Raw genomic sequence first — 22,464 nt, 5'->3', positions numbered from 1 at the left:
TCGGAGACGCAACGCCTCTCCATGCGTCTCTGGCCAGTTCCTCCGGGACCCCCGGAGATGCCCGGTCAGAGTTGTGCTTTCTTTCCTGCAAGAAAGGCTGGAGCGTGGGCTGTCACCCTCCACCCTGAAGGTGTATGTGGCTGCCATTGCAGCCCATCACGATGCAGTGGACGGCCGGTCCCTGGGGAGGCATGACCTGATCGTTAGGTTCCTGAGGGGTGCCAGAAGGTTACATCCTCCTAGGACACCCCTGATTCCCTCCTGGGACCTCTCTATTGTCCTGACGGGACTTCAGAGGGGTCCCTTTGAGCTGCTGGATTCGGTTGAGCTGAAGTTCCTGTCTCTCAAGACAGCGCTCCTGATCGCGCTCACTTCCATCAAGAGGGTCGGGGACCTCCAAGCATTTTCGGTAAGTGAAGAATGCCTTGTGTTCGGGCCGGCCTACTCTCACGTTGTCCTGAGACCCCGGCCTGGATACGTGCCCAAGGTTCCCACCACTCCCTTCCGAGACCAGGTGGTGAACCTGCAAGCGCTGCCCCTGGAGGAGGCAGATCCAGCCTTGTCGTTGCTGTGTCCCGTAAGAGTGCTTCGCATATACGTGGACCGCACCCAGAGCTTCAGAAGCTCTGAGCAGCTCCTGGTCTGCTTTGGAGGTCAGCAGAAGGGGAAGGCTGTCTCTAAGCAGAGGTTGGCCCACTGGATAGTGGACGCCATCACCATTCCCAAGGCGAGCCGTGCCCCTTGGGGGTGAGGGCCCACTCCACACGGAGTGTGGCCTCTGCCTATGCGTTGGCGCACGGCGCCTCTCTGGCAGACATCTGTCGAGCTGCGGGCTGGGCGACACCTAACACCTTTGCGAGGTTTTACAACCTCCGTGTAGAGCCAGTTTCTTCCCGTGTGTTGGGTAACAGGTAATTGGCGGGAAGGGATTGCTGGGTGTCTCGCTTGCTGCGCCATTCCCCCTAACACGGGGATATGACCGCCTTCTTCTCCCAGTAGAGTTCCCCGGTTGGCGTACCCAGGTCGAGCGTCCTCCAGCACCCTCGGCGTCAGACTTGGCGGAGCAGTCTGTCGCCAGGCCCAGTACTGGCATTAGCATGCCCGGAGCCGGTCAGCCCCTGTACTGGGCTAGGTGTCCATATGGCTGGGTTCCCTACGGGTAATCCCATATGTGTATTCTTCCACGGTAAGGTTTCCCTCTTGGCAAACCCGTGTCTTCCCTTGGCAGATCGTTCTGTCAGTCTCTTCTGGCAGCCGTTCCATCCCTACTCCAAGGTAGGACCTGCCTCAGAGACCCCTTCCATATGTAGTACTGCCCCCTGGGTCAGTCCATATCGGTATATCCACATGTCACCTCCCTACGGGTAGGATGTGGTCTCCGTAGCGGCCTTTTCTAAGGCTCGCTTCCCCATTGTCTTGCCAGCTGAAAGAACAAATAGGGAAGATTTGAAGCAATCTTTCACCGAAGGTTGAAATCCCTTCCATTTACTTATGTGGGCGGAACAGCAGCATGGCCTTCTCCAGCAGCGATGTACTCACCCTTTGGCCCCTTCGGTACCAAGGTCAGTGAATTTGCGCTGGGGCTTTGGGAAGGTTACGACCTTAATAAGCGTAGCTTTTGTGGCACGCCAAGGCTTGTCAACAATTGCAGCGCCTCAGGGTTGTGACGAGGTTCAGGTTATGGCGTTTTCCATAGGACCCCATTTGTCGGTCGACATAACTCGTAGTGACCGACAGATAGGGAACGTCTCGGTTACGTACGTAACCCTCGTTCCCTGATGGAGGGAACGGAGACGTTATGTCCCCATGCCACAACCTTGAACCATTCGCTGTTGCCGGGACACGTTCTCGGCTCCTCAGCGTAAAACCTAATGAGTGGATGCACCTGTTGCCCTATTTATACCCGCTGGCACGGGGAGTGGCTCAGGTGTGTTAATCCACTTGCCAATTTCATTGGCGTTTTCTCTTAAAATCAGAGATGATTGGCCTCCCAAGTGAGACCCCATTTGTCGGTCGACATAACGTCTCCGTTCCCTCCATCAGGGAACGAGGGTTACGTACGTAACCGAGACGTTCTTGTCATATTATATGACCATCTTCTAAACTATAGAGAATAAACTGTGATAATGGGAGAAAGGTGGAAGGTGTCTGAATAAATTAAGGTTTGACTGTATCTATTAAATAAATGAAGTTAACCAGCTAACATGATTATACATACTATACATACTATTTTTGTACCCTATATTTAAACAATTTTCAAATGCAATAAAAGTGTTGGTAACGGTACTCCGTATCAACAAGTACAAAAGTATAGGGCGAGTTCTGGAAAAAGTGGTATTGGTGCATCCCTAGTTTCTAAATATGTCTATGGAATATAAATTATTCTTTGATTAATAGAAAGTTTAAAATAACAGCATTTAATTAAGTATATAATGTAGTCTCTCAGAATATATGCATGCATAATTATAATTAAGCAAATTAGAAAAAGTATGTTTAAAACGTGGCATATTAACATGACAGCATAAATAGCTGCATGTTTTAACTTAAATTTAAAATAGTTATTTGGTGTATATGTGGACTTTGTGTTCATTACCCCTATCAGATCATACTCTGATATCATACGGAGAATGTTGTCCACTTTCAAGTAAAGCTGATGCACACTGACCAGTGTCTGATATATGTCATGCTGTCAACTCTGTTCTGTTTATGGGAGACAAGAAGGACATATGAGCAATGTGATGATTCAGATTTTTTTTTGTGGTTCAAGAACCTGTAAACAAATACAGTAGGCATCTTTAAACAAAATCATATATATTTTACAAATTTTAACAGTAGTGGAACATTAGTGAACAACTGTACAATCAAAGAGATTCAAATTTACATCCACATGATCATACACTCCCTTTTTACATTTTTTTACACAGAAATCCATTCACACTTTTTTTCAGCAGCACCGAACTGTTTCCTTTGTGCTGTACATTTGTCAAAACAAACACATACACACACTATACACAAGGAGCACATCTCTCTCTCTTTCACTTCACCCAGCAATTGTAATCACATTTACGCTAACACCTACTGCACAATACTCGTATATTACAGTGTGACTTTATGCTACATTGTTTCAGGGGTGAAATAGTCCTTTACAGGAACACTCCTGCTTTGAGAAAGGACTTGGTGGTGAGAAACTGGTTCACAGGTAAGCAGTGAACTACTATGGCCGCAGTGTACAACTGATATTTGCAAAATGCAAAAACTTTACCATTAGTGTGACTGAATAACTTACTGTAAGTATTGCATGATTCATCAATACTTTATACATCATAAAGCATACAATGCAAAATATTTTTTGCTTTGTTAATTATTTGTCTTTATTTTATTTATTTCCACTAAAAATAACATCCATAAAACAAAATACATTTACTCAAAAAGCACATTATGATTTCTTTTTTTTAAATTATTATTATTGGCCGTGTCTTGGGAAATTTTTACTTTCATACTACTTGCACCAATACCAAATAATTTAGGGTCAATAAGACTCTGGGCATGAGGCACGCCTATGAATTATTAAATTGTAAAGTGAAACTAAACAAGAGATACTGAGAGACTATCACTGTAAAAAAAACTGCTGTACAATTTACAGTAGCTTACTGGCAATTTTGGTTGCCAGTAAGCCTGTAAATTTACAAAGGTACTGTAAATCAATTAGCACAATTTTACTGTAAAAACTGAAGATATCACTGTAAAACTAAATGTTTATAAATATGGGTGAAATTGCAAGAGCTACTGTGAACTTGTAATGGTATACATACATTTTACTGTAAATTAGAACATTTGTTGTGAAATTCAATTCACTGAATTAACTACAATTAAGATTTTTCACTGCTGTGATAGTATGCAAACATTTGGTTAACTTCTTTCATTTGATTCCACTGAGGAATATTTCTTAGTATAAAACTGCAAACAATTAACGTTTAATAGTAAATAACTAAAAACATTACTTTAACTCATATCGCTGCAAAGAGATTGAAAAAATAGGGCAGCAGAGCATTAGTGTTTGTGGCTCATCATTGACTGAAGCACAGACTCTACACTCCAGCTCCATGGTGACACACAAAACTACATTTACATATCTCTCTAGAGCAAATGCACATTAATACAGTTTAGCTAAATATTTACTCTCCTTATAGGTAATTACAGTATGTTAATTATTAGGTGATGATTGTGCTTTAGAGATAAACAGCTGATGTTTATTGAAAGTGTTTTGTTTGACCCAGGGACGGACTGCTAGTAATGCAGTAATTTATTTTTCCCTCTGGAAAAAAAGAAAAAAACTAATTACTTTGCATCTAGTAAATGCATCTTGATTCAAGAATTTTTCAATATTTTGACTAAAAACAAGACAAAAATACTAAGTAAGATATGCCTCATTTGCAGTGTGACCTGCTGAATATTCAGCTTTTATTCTGAATTGTGATCATATTTTACAATATTACTGTTTTACTGTATTTCTGATCTTGGTGAGCAAAAGAGTCTTCTTTCAAAAACATTTCAATCTCACTGACCCCAAAACTTTGTTCAGTAGTGTGCATTTTCTGAAAACAATATATATATAAAAAAAAGCTTGAAAAGCTCTCAGCAAATTGTATATATTTTTACTGAAAAGCAAGACAAAATACTTATAAACATGATTTTTAGAAGTGTACTTGTGGTGTTTGTATGGGGGTTCAGTTTATTAATCAATATGTGTATCATTTGTTTGTATAGTTAAAATGAAACATCTAGTGCCCTTGACCACGCCAACAAAGATACAACAGTCAGCTATACCGTCCGTTTAAAGTGTCTGATTGTCCTTGCAGCTGATTGTGAAGGAGCTTCTTTTTGTGTTCTTAAGGCTCAAGTTCATACTGAATGCCAGTAAATAATGAACTGATAAGAAAGTGAGAGGTAGTGCAACACCGAAGGAGGGAGTAAGTGAAAGAATATGGAAGACAACAGTTCACCAAGAAAGGGTGGGACTGATGGGCAAATAATTCATAATAAAAAGTTTATTTTTCACTCAAGGCTCATCTCTATTCCAGTGTTCTTGTGGCCTGAAGCAGGCTGTGGACTAGATCTCCCAGCATGCACTGCTGTCAACACAATTTGGGAAGCATCAGACCTCCACATGTCCCTGAGTGAGGTGTGTCCTGAGCTGCTTAGCAGCATTTACGATTTTCCGCTGATGACCGAGCAGATTCACTCCTAAAGCCTGAACATCCCTGACAGAAAAGTGATGCATTATATTCACAGCACTCAAACAGAAATATGAAACTGTAAATTAATGCTTCTTCAACTGAAATAGATTTATTTTTAATGGATAGATATTATTGGTTAACTTTATGTATAACCAACAGGTAACCCAGACGTTTAGTCTTAAAATACAAATAAATTTTTTTATGATAAAAAAAAAGACTGCATACATTTTAAAACAAATCTAAACAAATAATAATTCTATATTTATTTTATATCACTACATAGATCTATACACTACTGTTTAAAAGTTTGGGATCATTCATTTTATTTATAAAAATGACTTATTTAGCAAGGATGCATTAAACTGATCAAAAGTAACAGTTATGACATTCATAACATTACAGAAGATCTATTTCAAATAATTGCTCTGTGATCAAACAAATGCAGCCTCGTGAGCATAAGAGTCTTGAGCTTTTGAAAAAGTTGATGTACTTGTTTACCAAAGAGACAGCAGTGTCAGAAATGAAATATGATCAAAATAAAGTGTGAAAATATGATTAAACTAAGTGTGCTTATAATTTATAATATGCTAGCTGTGAAATTAGCCACGGCAAGAAAAAGCTGTTTTGTTCCAAAAATATTACAGTTCCCTATTAGGGAATGATATTAAACAGATGTGGCACAAATGACAATGTGGTGAAGAATTTTTAGTTCTTTTTTTATATATTCTAACAAAAAAATAAATTCTTCTGTGATGTTTGAATTTGTTGGACAAACTAATGTGAAAAGTGTGTTTTAACTTACTCCATTGTGAGCATGCTCACTCTTTCCAGACTGTGGAACTGTGCTCTCTCAAACGCATCCTTATACCGGTCCATCTTTAGAGCTGTCAGCCAATCACCGACTGTTGTCACTGTTGAGAGGTCAGTAGGGGTGGGACTTAAGAGTGGCTGAGTGGGACTAAGAAAGAAGAGAATGTTAGAAAAGATGAAGCAAAGAATAACCTGGTAAAATAAGGTGGCAACTTGAGTAACTCACCGGCTGTGTTCAGCCTTCAGGGAGGCAGGGTGGCGTATGAGACGGTCAAGAGACGACAGGAGAGAATCGAAGCCTGGACGGTCCTGTCTGTCGGCCTGCCAGCACTGCAGCATCAGAGAGTGAAGAGCTGGAGGACAGCCGTTTGGAGCAGGTAAACGGTACTGATCAACCACTGCCTTCATCACCTAGAGAAACAGAGATGACACATCTCTCTACACACTGCAGCTAAGCGACAAACACTTTCTACAACATGGCTTAGTTACAGTTGCAGAACATATCATGGAATGATCATTTAGAGGACTCACTCCCATATTTAAATACGATTTTCACTGCTGACATTTCATGATGTGTATGTGGCCTTAGTGAAGAGTTTAATTGTATAAGACGAGAAATACAAAAGAAAGAAGTAGACAAGTGATTTGGAGGAAAAAGGAACTGAAAACCGGAAAGTTAGAAAAGAGGAATAAGATGGGAAAAAACATTTAGTAAGATAATTGCACAATGCACATGTTTTATATCACAACATTGTTTCTTGTGGTGTTGTTTATTACTGGATTGCGTCATTCACTTCACAGGGTTTATGTTAATAAAAAAACTAGGCTTGTAATGTTGTACTATTTAGTCAACATGTGAATATACACTCACTGATGTCAGTACATTTCTAGCTGTTAGCTAGACACTAAAAACGTTTCCAAAAAATACAGTAAAATCTGTTGAATGTCACAATCTCACAGTACTGCTACAAACTTTAAATCTCAAGCAGTGGTTTAAAGATGCTCAAACAAACACACACACACGTTTTTTCTTTTCTTTTTTTCTAGGGACATTCCTTAGGTGTAATGGTATTTATACTGTACAAACTATATGATATCATCGGTTTTTGTAATGGGGAACAAAAAAAATGCACTGTTATTACTACACTTCTGAGGACATTTGGTCCTCATAATGTAGGGAAAAACAGGTAAACACACACACACACACACACACACACACACACACACACACACACACACACTTTACTATTCTTTGTTTTTTATATGCAGCTGCTCATGAAACATTCTAATAGCTCCCTCTAGTGTAGATTTGGTTCATTTAACTGCTTTGTCACTGCATGGACTGTAAAACACATGTGGCTGAAATTTCTAATGCTCACTTCTTGGTTGCTCATGTCCCAGTATGGACGTTCACCATATGACATGACCTCCCACATGAGTATCCCAAAACTCCAGACGTCACTCGCTGAACTGAATTTACGATGCTGGAAAGCTTCAGGAGCTGTCCACCGCACTGGGATCTTACTGCCCTGAAAGACAGAGGGAATAATTCAATCAATGACAACACAAATTAACAAAAAAACTAAAAATGAAATGAATTTACATCCATCCATTTAAATAGTGTTCTGTACATTTGCACCATAACGCACCAGTGAAGCAGTGTAGGTGGGCATGTTGTGGTCCAGACCCCTCATTAAACGGGACAGGCCGAAATCAGACACCTTACAAACCAGGTTTGAATTCACCAGAATGTTCCGGGCCGCGAGGTCACGATGGACAAAATTCCTCTCTGACAGATAACGCATTCCAGCTCCAACACCTCTCACCATGCCTACCAGCTGCAACACGCTGAACTGATCCTCGTTTTCCTGAAAAAAGAACGAAAGAAGAAAAATTTATGAATATGCCTTTCTAATTGAATGTATTTTTCATACTTGTTTAAAGTAAAACATCTTGTAATTTTAAATAATGTAATATTATAAAGATATAATATATTTTTTATATGAACACAAATCATTTCATTTCATTTCATTTCATTTTATTTTATATATATATATATATATATATATATATATATATATATATATATATATATATATATATATATATATATATATAACAACACAGTTGATTTTACAGCCTTTTTTGAGAAAAGCATCTTGTGGACAATCTCTTAATAGAATGAAATTTCATATCTTTCCTTTTTTTTACTCTGAGATCCAAGACCATGCTGCATAAACTCTGTGATATTTTACCTTAAATTGAATTTTGTTCTTTTTAAAATAACATATAATAGTGTATAATAATTTATTTCTCTTATATAAATAAATAATTTCCTGGACTGTAACATCATGTAATTTGTTCTCACTCTGAGAAAGGCATCCAGTGGTCCATTCTCCATAAACTCTGTGATGATGCGTTCAGGAGGGGTGCGAGTGATCACACCTTCCAGTTTCAGTACATTAGGGTGGTCAAACTGACCAAGGACTCCGGCCTCACTGAGAAACACATTCTTCTCACGGTCTGTCACTCCCCAGCGCAAAGTCTTAACCGCAACCAGCCCCTCTCTACGACCTAGTGGCCTGTACCGGCCACGGGACACCTCCCCGAATTGAGCTAGAGAGAGAAATCAATTCATAAGAGTGTTCTGAGGTTTAAAAGAAAAACCCATAATGCTTGTTTTATCCGATTTATTCACTTCCTGTCAAGCTGGTGTTATCCTGTCTCTGGAAAATCAACAAACCTTCAGCAGATGTACTAACCAGCACCAATGACTTCTTCGATCTTTAGGTGAGCAGGGTCGATTTCTCGTGCAAATTCTTTAACCGCCTCACTGGGGTCTTCGTAAGTAGAGGGGTCCACGTAATATTTCACCCCACCTGAATAAATAACAACATGCATATTATGTTTAATTCAAACAGACCATCTAATGACTGGTTCTGTCACAGACATGCTTCCAGGCGGCTTGAAATGTCAGGCTGAATAAAGTAATACCACAGATATGTGCATAGTTTTACAAACAAAAAACTACTGACACGGCACATTCATCATCCTTTGACAAAATAGCAAAATTCTCACATACCCCTCTTAATTGTGGTGTAGACATAGTACTTTGCTGAATCATAGCTATTACGTAATAGCAATAATTACAAAGTAGTCTGAATGCAACCCACTTTTAGAAGATGAAGATCATGTAGATGTAGTGACTGTTGGAGAAATGTGCACTGCAATTCACAAACAAAGCTCTCACCTCTGTTACTGATGTATCTCTGAAGTCTGTCGCTATAAGGGCTTTCTCTTCTTTTACTAGCAGGAAAAAAGGCAGAATAACAAAGACACGATGTCACTGATATTATTTTAATCTTTGCAATAAACAAGCCTCTGTTTGTACTTTTTTTGTAACATCTACATATATTGCACAAAAACTGAGATGAAGAGTTTGATTTACATACCTTCGAAACACAAACACAATGATGATCGCAGTCACCACCAATAGAAACGCTGCTCCCCCCATTATCGATCCAATCATGAGAGGCAGGCGATTCTGGATCTGCTTTGACTGTTCCTCTACAAAGTGGAAAAAATGGCAATACAAAATGAAGTTGAACAAAAAGAATGTAATGAAAATATGTAAATAAAATTTCAAATAAAATTGTTTTCTATTTGAATATATTTTAAAAGGTAATTTATTCCTGTGATGAATTTAATTTCAAATTTCAAATGAATTGAATTTGAATTTTCACAGGTCACATGATCCTTCAGAAATCATTCTGATGTGCTGATTTGCTGTTCAAGAAACATTACCTATAATTATCAATGTTGAAAACATTTGTGCTGCTTAATAGTTTTTTTATTTGTCAGGATTCTTTGATAATAGAAAGTTCAATAGAAAAAGTTTAAGTTATAATGGTTTTTGTTACAATATAAGTATTTACTTTCACTTTTGACCAATTCAATGCATATACTTGAATACAATAAATGTATTAAAAAAAAATACCTTAAATTATTTTTAAAATAATGAGTTGGTAATTGTTAATTGCAATTGTTAACATTACGATGTTGTGAAAATTGTTACTTTTTTAAAATTTATTTACATAATATATCTGTGCACTGTGTAAATGTATAATGAAAATATAAATACACACACATACAGTATATATTTAGAAAATATTTATATTCATATAATTTATAAATATATTTAATAAATAAACCTAACATATTTTCCTTAAATATATACATGCATGGTTGTGTATTTATATATACATAATAAATAAACACAGTATGCTATGTAAACAAAATTAATCTTTTGACAGCACTAATATTTACATAAGCATTGGTCCTTTGCCTACTGAACAAGAAGCATTTGGTACTGAAGCATTATGATATTCTTTTATATGTGTTGGCTACAATGCTATATTCTGTGTGTCATGCTGTATTCCTGGCGTACCCATTGCTAGAGTGCTGAAGTAAATGGTGTGGCTGTAGGGTCCGAAGCCTCTCTCATTCCGGGCACGGATCTGGAAGGCGTAGATGGAGCCTGGTATCAGACCTCCAACTGTCACTGTGTTGGTTTCACTGAACACGCTCATAGCACTGTCCTCATCAGACCCCTGCCAGAGAGACAAAGCACCAGCTATTGACACAAGCATTACACAACCGTTGATACTGATGTACAGGGACAGTTCTCCTAAAAACAAAAATGATGTCCTCATTTACTCACCCTCATATCATTTCAGTGCTATTTCAGTATCATTTATAGATTATTAGAATTTTTTCTTTGCTTTTGTAATTTTGTCATTTTTATTTACATTTTATTACTATTGTTTTATATCTTTATTTAGAAGATTATTATATGACTTGTTTTCATTTTAATTTTAGTTACAATTTTAGTAATTTTATTAAGTGGTTTTGTCATTGTTGTTGTTATTATTATTATTTCTCTATTTAGCTTTTTTTTTAATTCAGTTTAATTTTAGTTTTAGTAATTTTATTACTTAAACTTGTTTTAGTTTAGTTGGAAGTGTAAGTTCTTCATCAAATATTTATATTTTATTTCAGCTTTATTTCAATAAAAATAATAACAATAAAAGTAATACCGTTTTAATAGTTAATTAGTTTGGGCTAACAATAACAGCATTAGTCATTTCAAACCCATATAACACAAAAGGATTGGACTGTTCACACTTTTCCTTGCAATCCTAAATGGAAACTCACCCAAATATGACATTTTTATCATTTACTAACCAGAATATTGGTTACGGTGTTAGTTGAGTATTGTTTATACAGTAGGCTATTATAGCATTTTTTAAGGTGTTACATTTTTTTTTCATTTTCAGTTTTCATTTTAATTTTGTACTTTTGTCATTTTTATGCGTTTAAATGTATTTTAGTTTATTTCAGTTTTATTAATTGTAGCACCTAAACTTGTTTCACTTACTTTTAAAATTTCATCTAATAATTATATTTTATTTTAATTAAGCTTAATAGTTTTAGCTTTAGTTAGCAATAACATCACTGGTGGATTTTTAGGTATGTACTGATCACAAATCCAGTCCCCCTTGTTAAAAATCAATATATTTCAAACACATTTATTTCACACTAATTAGTTAAAATCTATTAAAATATTTGCTGATATATCACTCCTTAATGATATAAAAAACATTCAACTTTATTCTCAGTGCTTCTTGTGCACACTGCACATTTTTTAATATCAAGCCTAAAATTGTCATGATTCTGCCCTCGTGTCCTTGATTTTTCCTAGTCTTGAGGCAGGATCATGACAGACCCATGTTTTGTGTACAAGCGCATGGCCTTGTCTTTGGGCCATGTGCTTGTGTTGTCTCGTTCCCTTGCCCCGCCCCCCTTGTTATCCTAGTCGTGTCGTGATTGTCCTATCTGTAACACCTGTCGTGTCTTGATTAGTCCCCCTATTTAGATCTCCTAGTGTGCTCTGTCTTGCGTCGGTTCATTGTTGTACTACTTATGTGTTCTACACTTGTACCTGTACCTCTGTGATTTGTGTGTTCCTCACCTGTGTTTGAGATATTGTATCCTGTATAACCGTGAGTGTTATTTGTAGTTAGTGTTCCCTAGTTTTGAGTCTTTGTTTATCTTGTCTGATCAGTCCTGTTTAGTATTTGTTGTATCTGCCCTAGTCCTGTTTTCCCCCTCGTGGGTTTTTGTTTTCCCCTTTTTGTAATAAACCCTTTGTTTGAGAATCCCTGTCTGCACCTGAGTTCCTCCCTTACCAAGATCCTGACAAAAATGTGATATATGTCACTATTGTTAAATGTAAAATGTCACTATTGATGAGGACTGTATGGTTTTTGAATAATATTGTTCTTTTCAATAAGTGTATCTGAAGTATCCTTCCAATAGTTCCACTTCAGCAGCGTATTTGTATAAAGTACATAAATATGTAAATATATTTGTAGTAGGCCTATACTTAGCATGAAATAAATGTTTTAGTATATTTATTTTTTCTCGTTCGTGGAGGGCCATAGCCCATAGAGTTTAGCTCCATCTCTAATTAAACAACTAAACCAGCTAATCAAGGTCTTCAGTTCTGTTTTAGATCTAAAGGTATGGTGACGTGTTGGAGCAGGACTGTGGCCCTCCATAAGCGTGGAGTTTGACAAGCCTGCTTTCGATATATTGTATAAACAACAGTACTGACCTTGTCGTAGTACCGGAGCTGGTATTCTAGGATGTCCCCGTTGGGCCGGTCAGGCTGAGGCCAGGACAGTGTGATGGAGTCGTGAACTCTGTTCAACTGGTGCAGCATGGGCACCTCAGAAGGCACTGGAATTGCACATGTAATTATAAGAGTGACCACACGGGGGCTCATCACTTCATAACAAACAGCTACTTTTCTACTGCTCTGAATGCTTTAAAATAGATGTTCTCCTCCATCCTCATTATAAATGCTTTTTATCTGTTAATAGCGATAATACACACATGGATTCACATGTAATAAGTAATTTGCATCATGCTTTGCTGCGTGTTTGATGGTTAGATAGACATGTCTGAAACCTCATCTGTGTTAATGAGGTCATGAGTTAACCATTCTCCTCTCCCTCCCTCTTGTGAAGCCCCCTGACCCCCTTCGTCTCAGCCGCTTTCTCTGTCTGTTAATCAGTCATGTGGAAGCACACGGATAGGTGACTCAATCCTGTTCGATCAGCAGCCCTCACGTCTCAAATAATGGTCAAGTTATGTATACTAGTCATATTAAAGGTCTGTAGAATCCATCTGAGCTTGAGTTACTACTAAAGATAGAAAAGAGAGAGAGCAAGAGAGGGGGAGGTCTGAATTGCGCCTTTTGTTTCCAAAGTTTCTGTGGGCTGCCACATTGATTATCCTCCCTCCATTCTTCATATCTTTCCGTCTCTCTTGTTGCTTTCTTGACCATTATATGAAATGACAGCATATCGTGACCCAAAGCCACCTGGGTCCAAAGAGCAGATGAAGAAAAATGATGAACAGAAGAGAGAGATGGATGGAAAGACTGACCGTGGGGAGAGGAAGCGGAAAGACAGGGGAGGAGGACGACTAGTCATAGTGACAGACGCAGAAAGACCTTAATACACCGAGCAGAGAGTTTGGTGCACACACATATTGTGGATAGTCCCAGCATACATTTGCTTTTCTCGTACCTGATTGGCTGGTGGTGAAGTTGATGCTGGCAAACTGAGGTGGAAAAGGGCTCAGCGCTGACACTTCATTTATTGCTTGAACCTGTAAAACCATACAAAACTCATTTTGCAGCTACGCTCTTCCATGGACATAAGCTGCATTAAGGCATAATGATGCGTATTGTGTGGTGAATATTTATCAGGTTAAGTTTATTTTTGTAGCTTAATTTCTGTGTAGGAACTTGCACTGCTGTTTAAAATTTGGGGTTGGTAGGATATTTCTGAAAATTGTCTTTAAAGCTCACCAAGATTCCAAAATACAGTAAAAATGGTAATATCAAAGAAAATAATAACAATTCAAAATAATGGTTTTCTATTTTAATATATGTTAAGATGTAATTAAAGTGAGTGCCAAGCTGAATTTTCAGCAGTCATTACACCAGTCTTCATTGCAACATGATCTTTCGAAAAAAAAATTGTTGCCGTTAATTAATGTGTTAACACGATAAAAAAACGCAATTTATAATAACGTTCCAAATCGAATGGTTATTTATGCTGTAATATTTATTGATTTATAACACAATCCTGTTATTCAATAATGTTAATCTACTATGAGGCTCTGGGTCTATATGAACCAAGTGCCTGTAGGTAATTACCTGTATGAGGTATGTGACTCTAGTAAGCAGGTTTTTGAGGGTGACCCTTGTCTGCTTTAAGCCAGTTTGAGAAGGGGAAAAAGTGACAGTATCTCCACACCAGGAACACATGCTTGGTGGTGTGCTAGTAGCAGAGGGGCAGATTCGACACACCACACCGTACCAAACTTCACTCCGTCCCCCCATGTTCACAGGCGGTCTCCAGCGTAGTGACACCCCACCCTCTGAACTCTCATACTCCCACGACAGAGACGCCGGCGCTGATGGAGGGCCTGAGAAAGAAAACAAACACCGTCATGAAATTAAACTTTGTAGGGATTTGGTTAATATTTGGGTCAATGACAAATGAGTGCCCATGGTTAAGAAAATTAAGCCTTTTAAATTATTTAATTTTTTTTCAGAAATGTTATTTGTATTCATGTCATGTCATTAAAAAACAAAAAAATTATTTTGAATATTTTTTTTTTCATTGAATGACTTATCATAAAGTAAAATTATCAAAATAGCCTTTTTTATATCTTAATCATAATCACTTCATAATCAAAATCTTCATAAAATATTTTTCATGTCTTTTTCAAGGTACAATTTTTTGTTGTTAATGTTTTATCAGTCATATTCATATTATTATTATTGTTTTACAAATGAAACAAATCAGTGAGTTTGAGGTTCTGCGGGGGTCCTTTCTATGAAATCATTTTCTGTTTTCTGTCATTAAGTCATTTTCTATTTTTTCTTCTGCATGTTGGTCACACCAAGTGTCTTGTTTTGGCAGACAATACATTTTTCAAAATTAATAAGCTGTGAAGAGGTTTTGCAGAGATATTATTTTTCCAAGAAAAATAAAAAAACTATTTTTCCATCATTATGATATCATCCTGCAATTTTTATATATATATATATATATATATATATATATATATATATATATATATATATATATATATATATATATATATATATATATATATATATTGTTCCATCACATCAAGGCAAAAAGATGCTTTCCAAAACCTACCCCTCTCTGTTCCTCTCTGATGGAACAAGCTGCCAAGCTCAATCCTAAGTGCTGAGACCATCATAACTTTAAAGCAGCTGAAGACACACCACTTTTGAAACTTTATCCCCACACAGCCTTAAACCAATGCATTTACAAAAAATAAATAAAATAAAAATCTTCTCTGCATGCCTCCTCTTCTCCAGCTTGCTACATAATTTAGATGTAAAATAATCTTGTCATTGTATACATATTGTTAAGCCACTGACAAATTGCTTTTGTTCCACTTTTGTGAGTTGCATAATAAGGTCTTCTAACTGCATAAAATTAAAAGCAAAATTGTTATTGTATTTTTGCATAAATTAATATATCAGAAAAAAAGTGTTTGATGTCATTGACCAGGGCTTTCACATCAGAGGAATGTTTTCATAGTTCCTTTAACTATTGGCAGAAGTACCTGCTTTTTCTACCTGCTATAACCCTTTTTTCATACTCAACATGATGTTTCGCATTAATTCATTTCCAACACACTGTAAAAAAAAAACATCAAAAGGTTCACTCTATGAATGCAATCATAAGCTTTTCCAGCATCTGGCCACAATGAAGTGATATTATTATTTTACGCATCCTTCAACAATCAATCATTAAAAGGAAATTTAAAAGTGTAAAAGCATTGACTAATTACTTTCAACATACCACAAATAACACCAAAAGCTTGATTATTTCCCCAACAATGTCATGCATAAATATCACTGTAGTGATATTATGTAACACACTGTAGATTGCCTTAATCGAACATGTTCATTGATATTAACATTGAGTGACAATTTTTCAAAAAGGTATTTTTTAATTATTATTTTAACAGATAACAAATATTGTATTATCTGCTTTAGAAACATTTCAGTAAATACTGCTAACAGGGATTAGAACAGAATTGCATTTTATAGCATCCACATGAAAACAAACCTGGAAAGAGACATGAGGATTTGGGCAGAAAAGTGAGAGACTCTTAGTGCATTCCAGTTAATTATTCATGGGATGCATGGTAATGAAATCGGGGGTAATTGGGAGTAAATTGAAAATAGAACATGAAGTGAAATGAAATTAAATGATTTGTTTTAGTCTTTTTGAGTGGAACATCTCCAAACCGGAAGGGCCTCCCATTTTAAAACGCAGTCACCTTGCTAGAAAAAAGGTGTATAATTACTGTACCACAACAAAATCCTCTGGGTTCTACCTTAAGGGGTACAAATGCTTGTCACTGCTTAAAAATAAAGGTTCTTTATTAGCATCGATAGTTCCATGAAGAACATCCATGGAACCTTTCAAATGTAGAAATGTTTCTTTATAGTAGAAAAAGTCTCTTTAGATTTTTAAGATGCTCTTCAAAATGGTTAATTGAAGAACTGTTCACTGTAAGGTTCTTTGGGGAACAAAAAACACCCTTTTGGGGTTTTTATTTTTAAAAGCGTTGGGCAGTACCATGAAACAAGAAATATTTGTACCTTTATTTTTTTACCCATAAACTCACAGTAGTTCTTTAAGGGTACACATTACTACATTAAGGTACCAATACCCACCTTTTAGGGGAGATAAGGTAAAAAGTTGCCCCTATAAAAAGCCAGAGACACACTGTACAATTTCCGGCTGTCCCAGACAAAAGATTGGCATCATAAAAAAAAAATGTGGTGATTACTCTGATCATGGCTTTTAATCGGTGGTCCTGTGTCGTACAGTAAGAGAGGTTCAAAGATGGCTGTTGTTATGGTCTTGCGACCAAAGACAGCCTACGATAATTTTCTGACAGTAGGTGAGTTTCCATTCTAAATTTGTGCAAAACTTTGGCGATATTTTATAAATGTTGATACAAAAAAGTATTGTGAAATGATGGTGTTTTCATTAACCAATGTTATGCGACTAAAACGTTACCTTTTGCCTCTCGTGATAAGTCATGGCAATGGGTTTTGGTGGGATTTTGATGGATTTTGGCTATATTCAAAGGAGGCTTATGCATGTATCTACAGAAGCAGCAAAGAGAGCCACTTCAGAAACATGCCTTGCATGACTGGAATAAATCATAGACTGTATAAAAACATAAAAAAGCTATCAGCTTCAGTGGCTGTATCAGAGCCACACTGCAGCGCAAACCTGTGCAGTGTAAATTGTCTAAGCAATGATGGTAGGGAAACCCCCTTTATACGGCAGCGAAGCCACTTAGGCCTATCACTGAATCACTGAAGAATGATCATCTGAGTTTTTACATAGGCCATGTGACCTGTAAATGTGAGAAAAAAAAACAAAACATTTCCATTGCAGTTTTGCGAATTATTCCTTTTTCACATTAACTGAAAACCACCTTAAGTGTAAGAACATTTTAGTAATATATGGGCGTTTTTGCGGAATTGATGCGTTTCCATTAGGGATATTTTCAATTCGCAATGAAAATTTGTGCAATTTGAAGGGAAATGGAAATGCGCGAAATTCATCACCACCCCAAGTGCCCTATTTTAACGATCTAAATGCAAAGTAAGCGCACGGCGCAGTTACACTCAGGCCGTTTCCAAATCCACTTTTGCTATTTTAACGACAGAAAAACGGTTGGTGTGCCCGGGCACATGGTCTAAACGGGTTGTCCTTATTTTTAATGAGTAATGGGTGTTTTTTGGGCATAAAGTGCAATAAACCAATCAGAGTCTCATCTTCCATTCCCTTTAAGAGCCAGTTGTGCTCGTGCCCTGATGGATTTGCTATTTACGCGGCAGAATTTGGCAAGTGCAAAGATATTAGCATCTCCAAGATGAAATGGAGATGCTCGTGTGCAAGCAAATAGATAGCCTAATTCTGAGACATGTGATAACTATCCATTATGACACGTAGGCATTAAATTCTTATGCATTGCAATCCTTTAATTTTTAATATTTGGCATGTTTGTGTGCTGCTGTGCATCCCTGCGTTTAATAAGCAGCGTGAGCGCTCTTTAAATAACAAAGAAAAAACATTGCGGCAGACTTTAGACCAGGTTTGAGTTGGTCTATGGCGCAGTCTATTTTCAGCTCCTAAAAATAGCAATGCACCTGAACACACCTCTTTTTTAGACCAGCACGCCCATGGGCGCACAAATGAGTGCAAATGCATTTGCTAATTAAACGACCTGGCGCTGGATGGGAAAATGTAGGTGAAAACGCGAGGTGTATGATAGGGCCCTAAGTGTGTTTGCAGCTACAACCCACGTTTAATGACCAGCCAATACAAATGCCATATGAAATCAACACGACATGGCGCTAAAACATAAATCTAATTACCTTAAGCTCTTATCCCTTCCTCTTTCACCACTTTTTTTTGTCACACATACAAACTACAACAGGTAAAGTGTGATTCAACTTGCTCTTATGTTTACCACTAGCGCATAATGATGACATTTTATGCTTCTAAAGTACCATGCGTCATAGCATACGAGTCAATATTTATCATCGTACAGTCTACATACATGTTTTACCCAAGTTTATTAGATCCATGTCACATGTTGTGATTTTATAAGATTGATAAATCATGCAATGTTTCTTGGGCTTAAGGGTACTGCCCCAGCCACTATGCCTAATGCAAGTTTTTTACATTTTGTATGCTAGTTTATTTACAATGCTTGTTTATCCTTTGTCTTATCTTCTTACATACATTATAGCTAGTTGCGCTCTTACTTGTGCAGGCAGTGGTGTTAGCATCGGTGGGTGCGCGGTAGTAGCCACTCCGACATTCACAAAGTTTAGACCCTTCTGAACTGGTTCTGCTGTTAGCTGGACACTCTGTGCACGAAACTGAGCCGGCCACAGGTTTATAGGACCCGACTGAGCATGCTATTGAAAAGACACAAAAGAAAAACATTATAATTATGGCACAAAATGCACTCAAGCTGTTTGGAAAGTGTCAGATTCCGGCTTGGGAATTCTATCAATTACACCAAGAACTGGATGGCGAGTACAGAAGGGCCATATAATGATCCAACTGGATGCCACGACTGGCAAGTGAAATATAAACTGTCACAAAAAGAATTGGAAAACAATTAGTTTCAGACACACTCAATTAGTGGGTGGAAATTTAATAATCAAGGTCTATTGTTCTCTAAGGCACTTGTTTTGTTTAGTCAGATGTATAATTATCAAGAAAACAAGAAGCAAAGGCATAGTCGCTCAGCTTGATTGTTGTTATTCTGACAGGGTGTAATTCAATGAGAAATCGCTTCTGGTTTTGTAACATGTCACATCTTCAGAATCACTCGCCACCCAGTGATGTAATTGCTATGACCCTGAGATCTCTGATTGGCTGTTAATGTTAAGAAAAACGCTGCTTCATTGGACTGTTTGCAATTGGATATACTCTGCAGCTGTGAAACACGTCAACCTTTTACTGGAGATCGACTGTGACCCAGCTTGAACCTCAGCAATGATCTCCATCCTTTCAATTGTGTGGCTACAGAACAAACCACAACAAACACAATATTAGGTACACTGGGGAATCAATATGTTTGCATAACCCGCACTGAAATGTCCAAGTGAATCAGGCTTATCAAACAATATAACCACTGAGTCAGAGAAGAGCATGTTTTATGACACTTGTGACAGGAATGCTGTGATATGTTCAAGTGCTTTGACACTGTAATGCTTTAACATAATTACAGTTGATAGAGTTAAGAGTTTCTGTTTCATTCTTGTCAGCCTTGAAGTTCTCACACGTCCTCTGCCCTCCAGTGAATAGACAGGTCAGGCACGTATAACACATTTAAAGCACTTCAAAGAGAGACAGAGAGAGAAGGGACGAAAGAGATTTCAGCTTGCAGGAAGCTAAAAGGATTTTTATGTTCTCACTTGTCTGTCAGGTTTGATATTCACTCCTAAACAATACTGAGAGAAGTGAGAAAGAACGAATGAAAGATGGGCATCGTGAGAGAAAAGAAAGAGAGCGTTGTCCATCTATCTTTCATGTGGTTGGATTATATTATCCTGTGACAAAAGACACGTTCTAGCTACAAAACTTCCTCACTCCTCAGACATCTCCAACACCTTTCAACATTTCTCTTTTTCTTATTCACACTCTCCGTTCGCCCACTTATCAGCCAATCGCTTTCTCATTTCCTTCTCTAGCGGCCACTATTTAGCCACAGGGCATCTAGTTTCCTCATAAAAATTATTTAACACATTTATGGCTGTTATTAATTGGCCCAGATTTCTTATCAATTAATGAGATCAATTTGATTCAAATTCAATTTGATCCGTAGAAGGCAGTCACAAAAGGTGTTTTCATGACATGCATTTCTGGCATTAGAGTATATATATATATATATATATATATATATATATATATATATATATATATATATATATATATATATATATATATATATATATATATATATATATTAATTTGTATGTGTTAAATTGAAAAAAATGATGCTATTTTTAAGGAAATCCAGTGTTGAGAATGAAGGGGTTAAATGTTTTCAAGAGGCACAGAAATCACTGGCAGTAAACATTTGAAATATTTAATCATAATGTTGTTTACAGCCTTTCTTTCTCCAACACATGACAAAGTGTGTGGCTTGGCTTATACTGCCAGATAACCCATGCTGGTTCTAGAAAGCTGATTCTATTATGAATTTATAAAATTCTATCAAATGTTCTATTTAATGAGATCATAATCTCATATTATTTCACACACACACGCACACACACACACACACACACACACACACACACACGTAACATTTGTACACACACACACACACACACACACACATATGTGATTCTTGGATGAACAGAAAGCTCAATTAAGCAGAATTAATTTAAAATAGAAATTGTTTCTAACATAATAAATGTCTTGAATTATAAATTATATATATATTATATATATAATATCATATAATATAATATCATATAATATCTAATATATATATATATATATATATATATATATATATATATATATATATATATATATATATATATATATATATATATATATATATGTCAGACACCATATAAAATTAAAAACTGATTGAAACTATTATATAACTATATCATTAATTATATTTGTTGTACAATCAAATATAACTTTATATTATATTATATTATATTATATTATATTATATTATATTATATTATATTATATTATATTATATTATATTATATTATCATTTTAGTGAAAGTGCATGTTGGTTTAAACAGGTTTATGTGTGTGTTTGACAAATCGAGAGTGAATTGAGCTAAAGGCATTGCTGGAGGAGGGGCTGTTCATGTTTAAATAGAGCTCGCCTCAAACAAAAACAAAAGTGATGAAAAATTAAATTAGGGAATGTGTTGTATTCAGAGAGGAACTGAAAGAGACATTGAAAAAGGTGCAGATGAAGGGAAACTATAAAAGCAAACGGACAGAGAGAACGAGAGACCTTAGTGGAGTGTATAATTTGCCGTTGACATCGTACTTGGTATTTAGATCGCTGACCCAATTTCTCTCTCTCTCTCTCTTTTTCTCTCTCTGTCTCTCTTCCTCTCGTGGTTGCTCTCATTCTCTTTATTTGGCTTGCAGCGTTACAACTAAAGCACACAGATGCACAAGCACACATAAACACATGAACACTCAAACAACAAACAGTGACTGACACACAACTTCAAAAACGGGACATAAAAAGGTATGCACTTGTTTAGTGCTCTCTCTCTCTCTCTCTCTCTCTCTCTCTCTCTCTCTCTTCCACTTTCTCTCTTTGGGCTGTGCATCTCAAACCGCTATGTAGAAACCACCCTAGGAAATACATTTTACTCTAATTAATCTCCATAATTATCCCATTTAATGTGAAATGATTTGCTTGTAATGCTCTGCTGACTCTTGGCATTACACAATGCATTTGTTTTCTGTTAATTAGATTGTTCAGCAGTGGCTAAAGTGGAGACTGAAAGCTCCTGGACGTCCCATCTGTAGTGGACAGCCGTTTGATAGCAGATGATTTGAGTATGATACAACTAAATCTTGCTTGCACAAAAAAAAAAAAAAAAAGAAAAGAAAAAAAAACATCAAACACAAATGGCCAACTCTTTTGGCAGGCCTTTCCTCTCACAAAACATTAAAAATAAAACATATTCACAGTT

General features: G+C 36.8%; 1 protein-coding gene across 3 annotated transcripts in view; it reads right to left on the bottom strand.

Annotated features, from left to right (window-relative positions):
* Nucleotides 1-2,736: 2,736 nt before the first annotated feature.
* Nucleotides 2,737-22,464, bottom strand: part of ephb6 (eph receptor B6) — a 45,813-nt gene continuing 26,085 nt past the window's right edge. The window contains exons 6-19 of one of the 3 annotated variants that reach the window (XM_026284500.1): nucleotides 19,027-19,182; nucleotides 14,338-14,609; nucleotides 13,703-13,784; nucleotides 12,724-12,848; nucleotides 10,495-10,657; nucleotides 9,500-9,614; nucleotides 9,298-9,353; nucleotides 8,810-8,926; nucleotides 8,416-8,663; nucleotides 7,679-7,915; nucleotides 7,427-7,576; nucleotides 6,274-6,458; nucleotides 6,040-6,195; nucleotides 2,737-5,261 (exon numbers count right to left, since the gene is read on the bottom strand). In XM_026284500.1, coding sequence (XP_026140285.1) covers nucleotides 5,156-5,261; nucleotides 6,040-6,195; nucleotides 6,274-6,458; nucleotides 7,427-7,576; nucleotides 7,679-7,915; nucleotides 8,416-8,663; nucleotides 8,810-8,926; nucleotides 9,298-9,353; nucleotides 9,500-9,614; nucleotides 10,495-10,657; nucleotides 12,724-12,848; nucleotides 13,703-13,784; nucleotides 14,338-14,609; nucleotides 19,027-19,182 — 2,168 coding nt within the window. In that variant the 3' untranslated portion in view covers nucleotides 2,737-5,155. Of the gene's footprint in view, nucleotides 5,262-6,039; nucleotides 6,196-6,269; nucleotides 6,459-7,426; nucleotides 7,577-7,678; nucleotides 7,916-8,415; nucleotides 8,664-8,809; nucleotides 8,927-9,297; nucleotides 9,354-9,499; nucleotides 9,615-10,494; nucleotides 10,658-12,723; nucleotides 12,849-13,702; nucleotides 13,785-14,337; nucleotides 14,610-19,026; nucleotides 19,183-22,464 lie in introns of those variants that run through there. The other 2 variants (XM_026284499.1, XM_026284501.1) reach the window with 2 other exon arrangements.

Source organism: Carassius auratus, chromosome 16 (genome assembly GCF_003368295.1).
Source record: "Carassius auratus strain Wakin chromosome 16, ASM336829v1, whole genome shotgun sequence".
NCBI lineage: Eukaryota > Metazoa > Chordata > Actinopteri > Cypriniformes > Cyprinidae > Carassius > Carassius auratus.
This window is presented reverse-complemented; position numbering and strand designations above follow the sequence as displayed.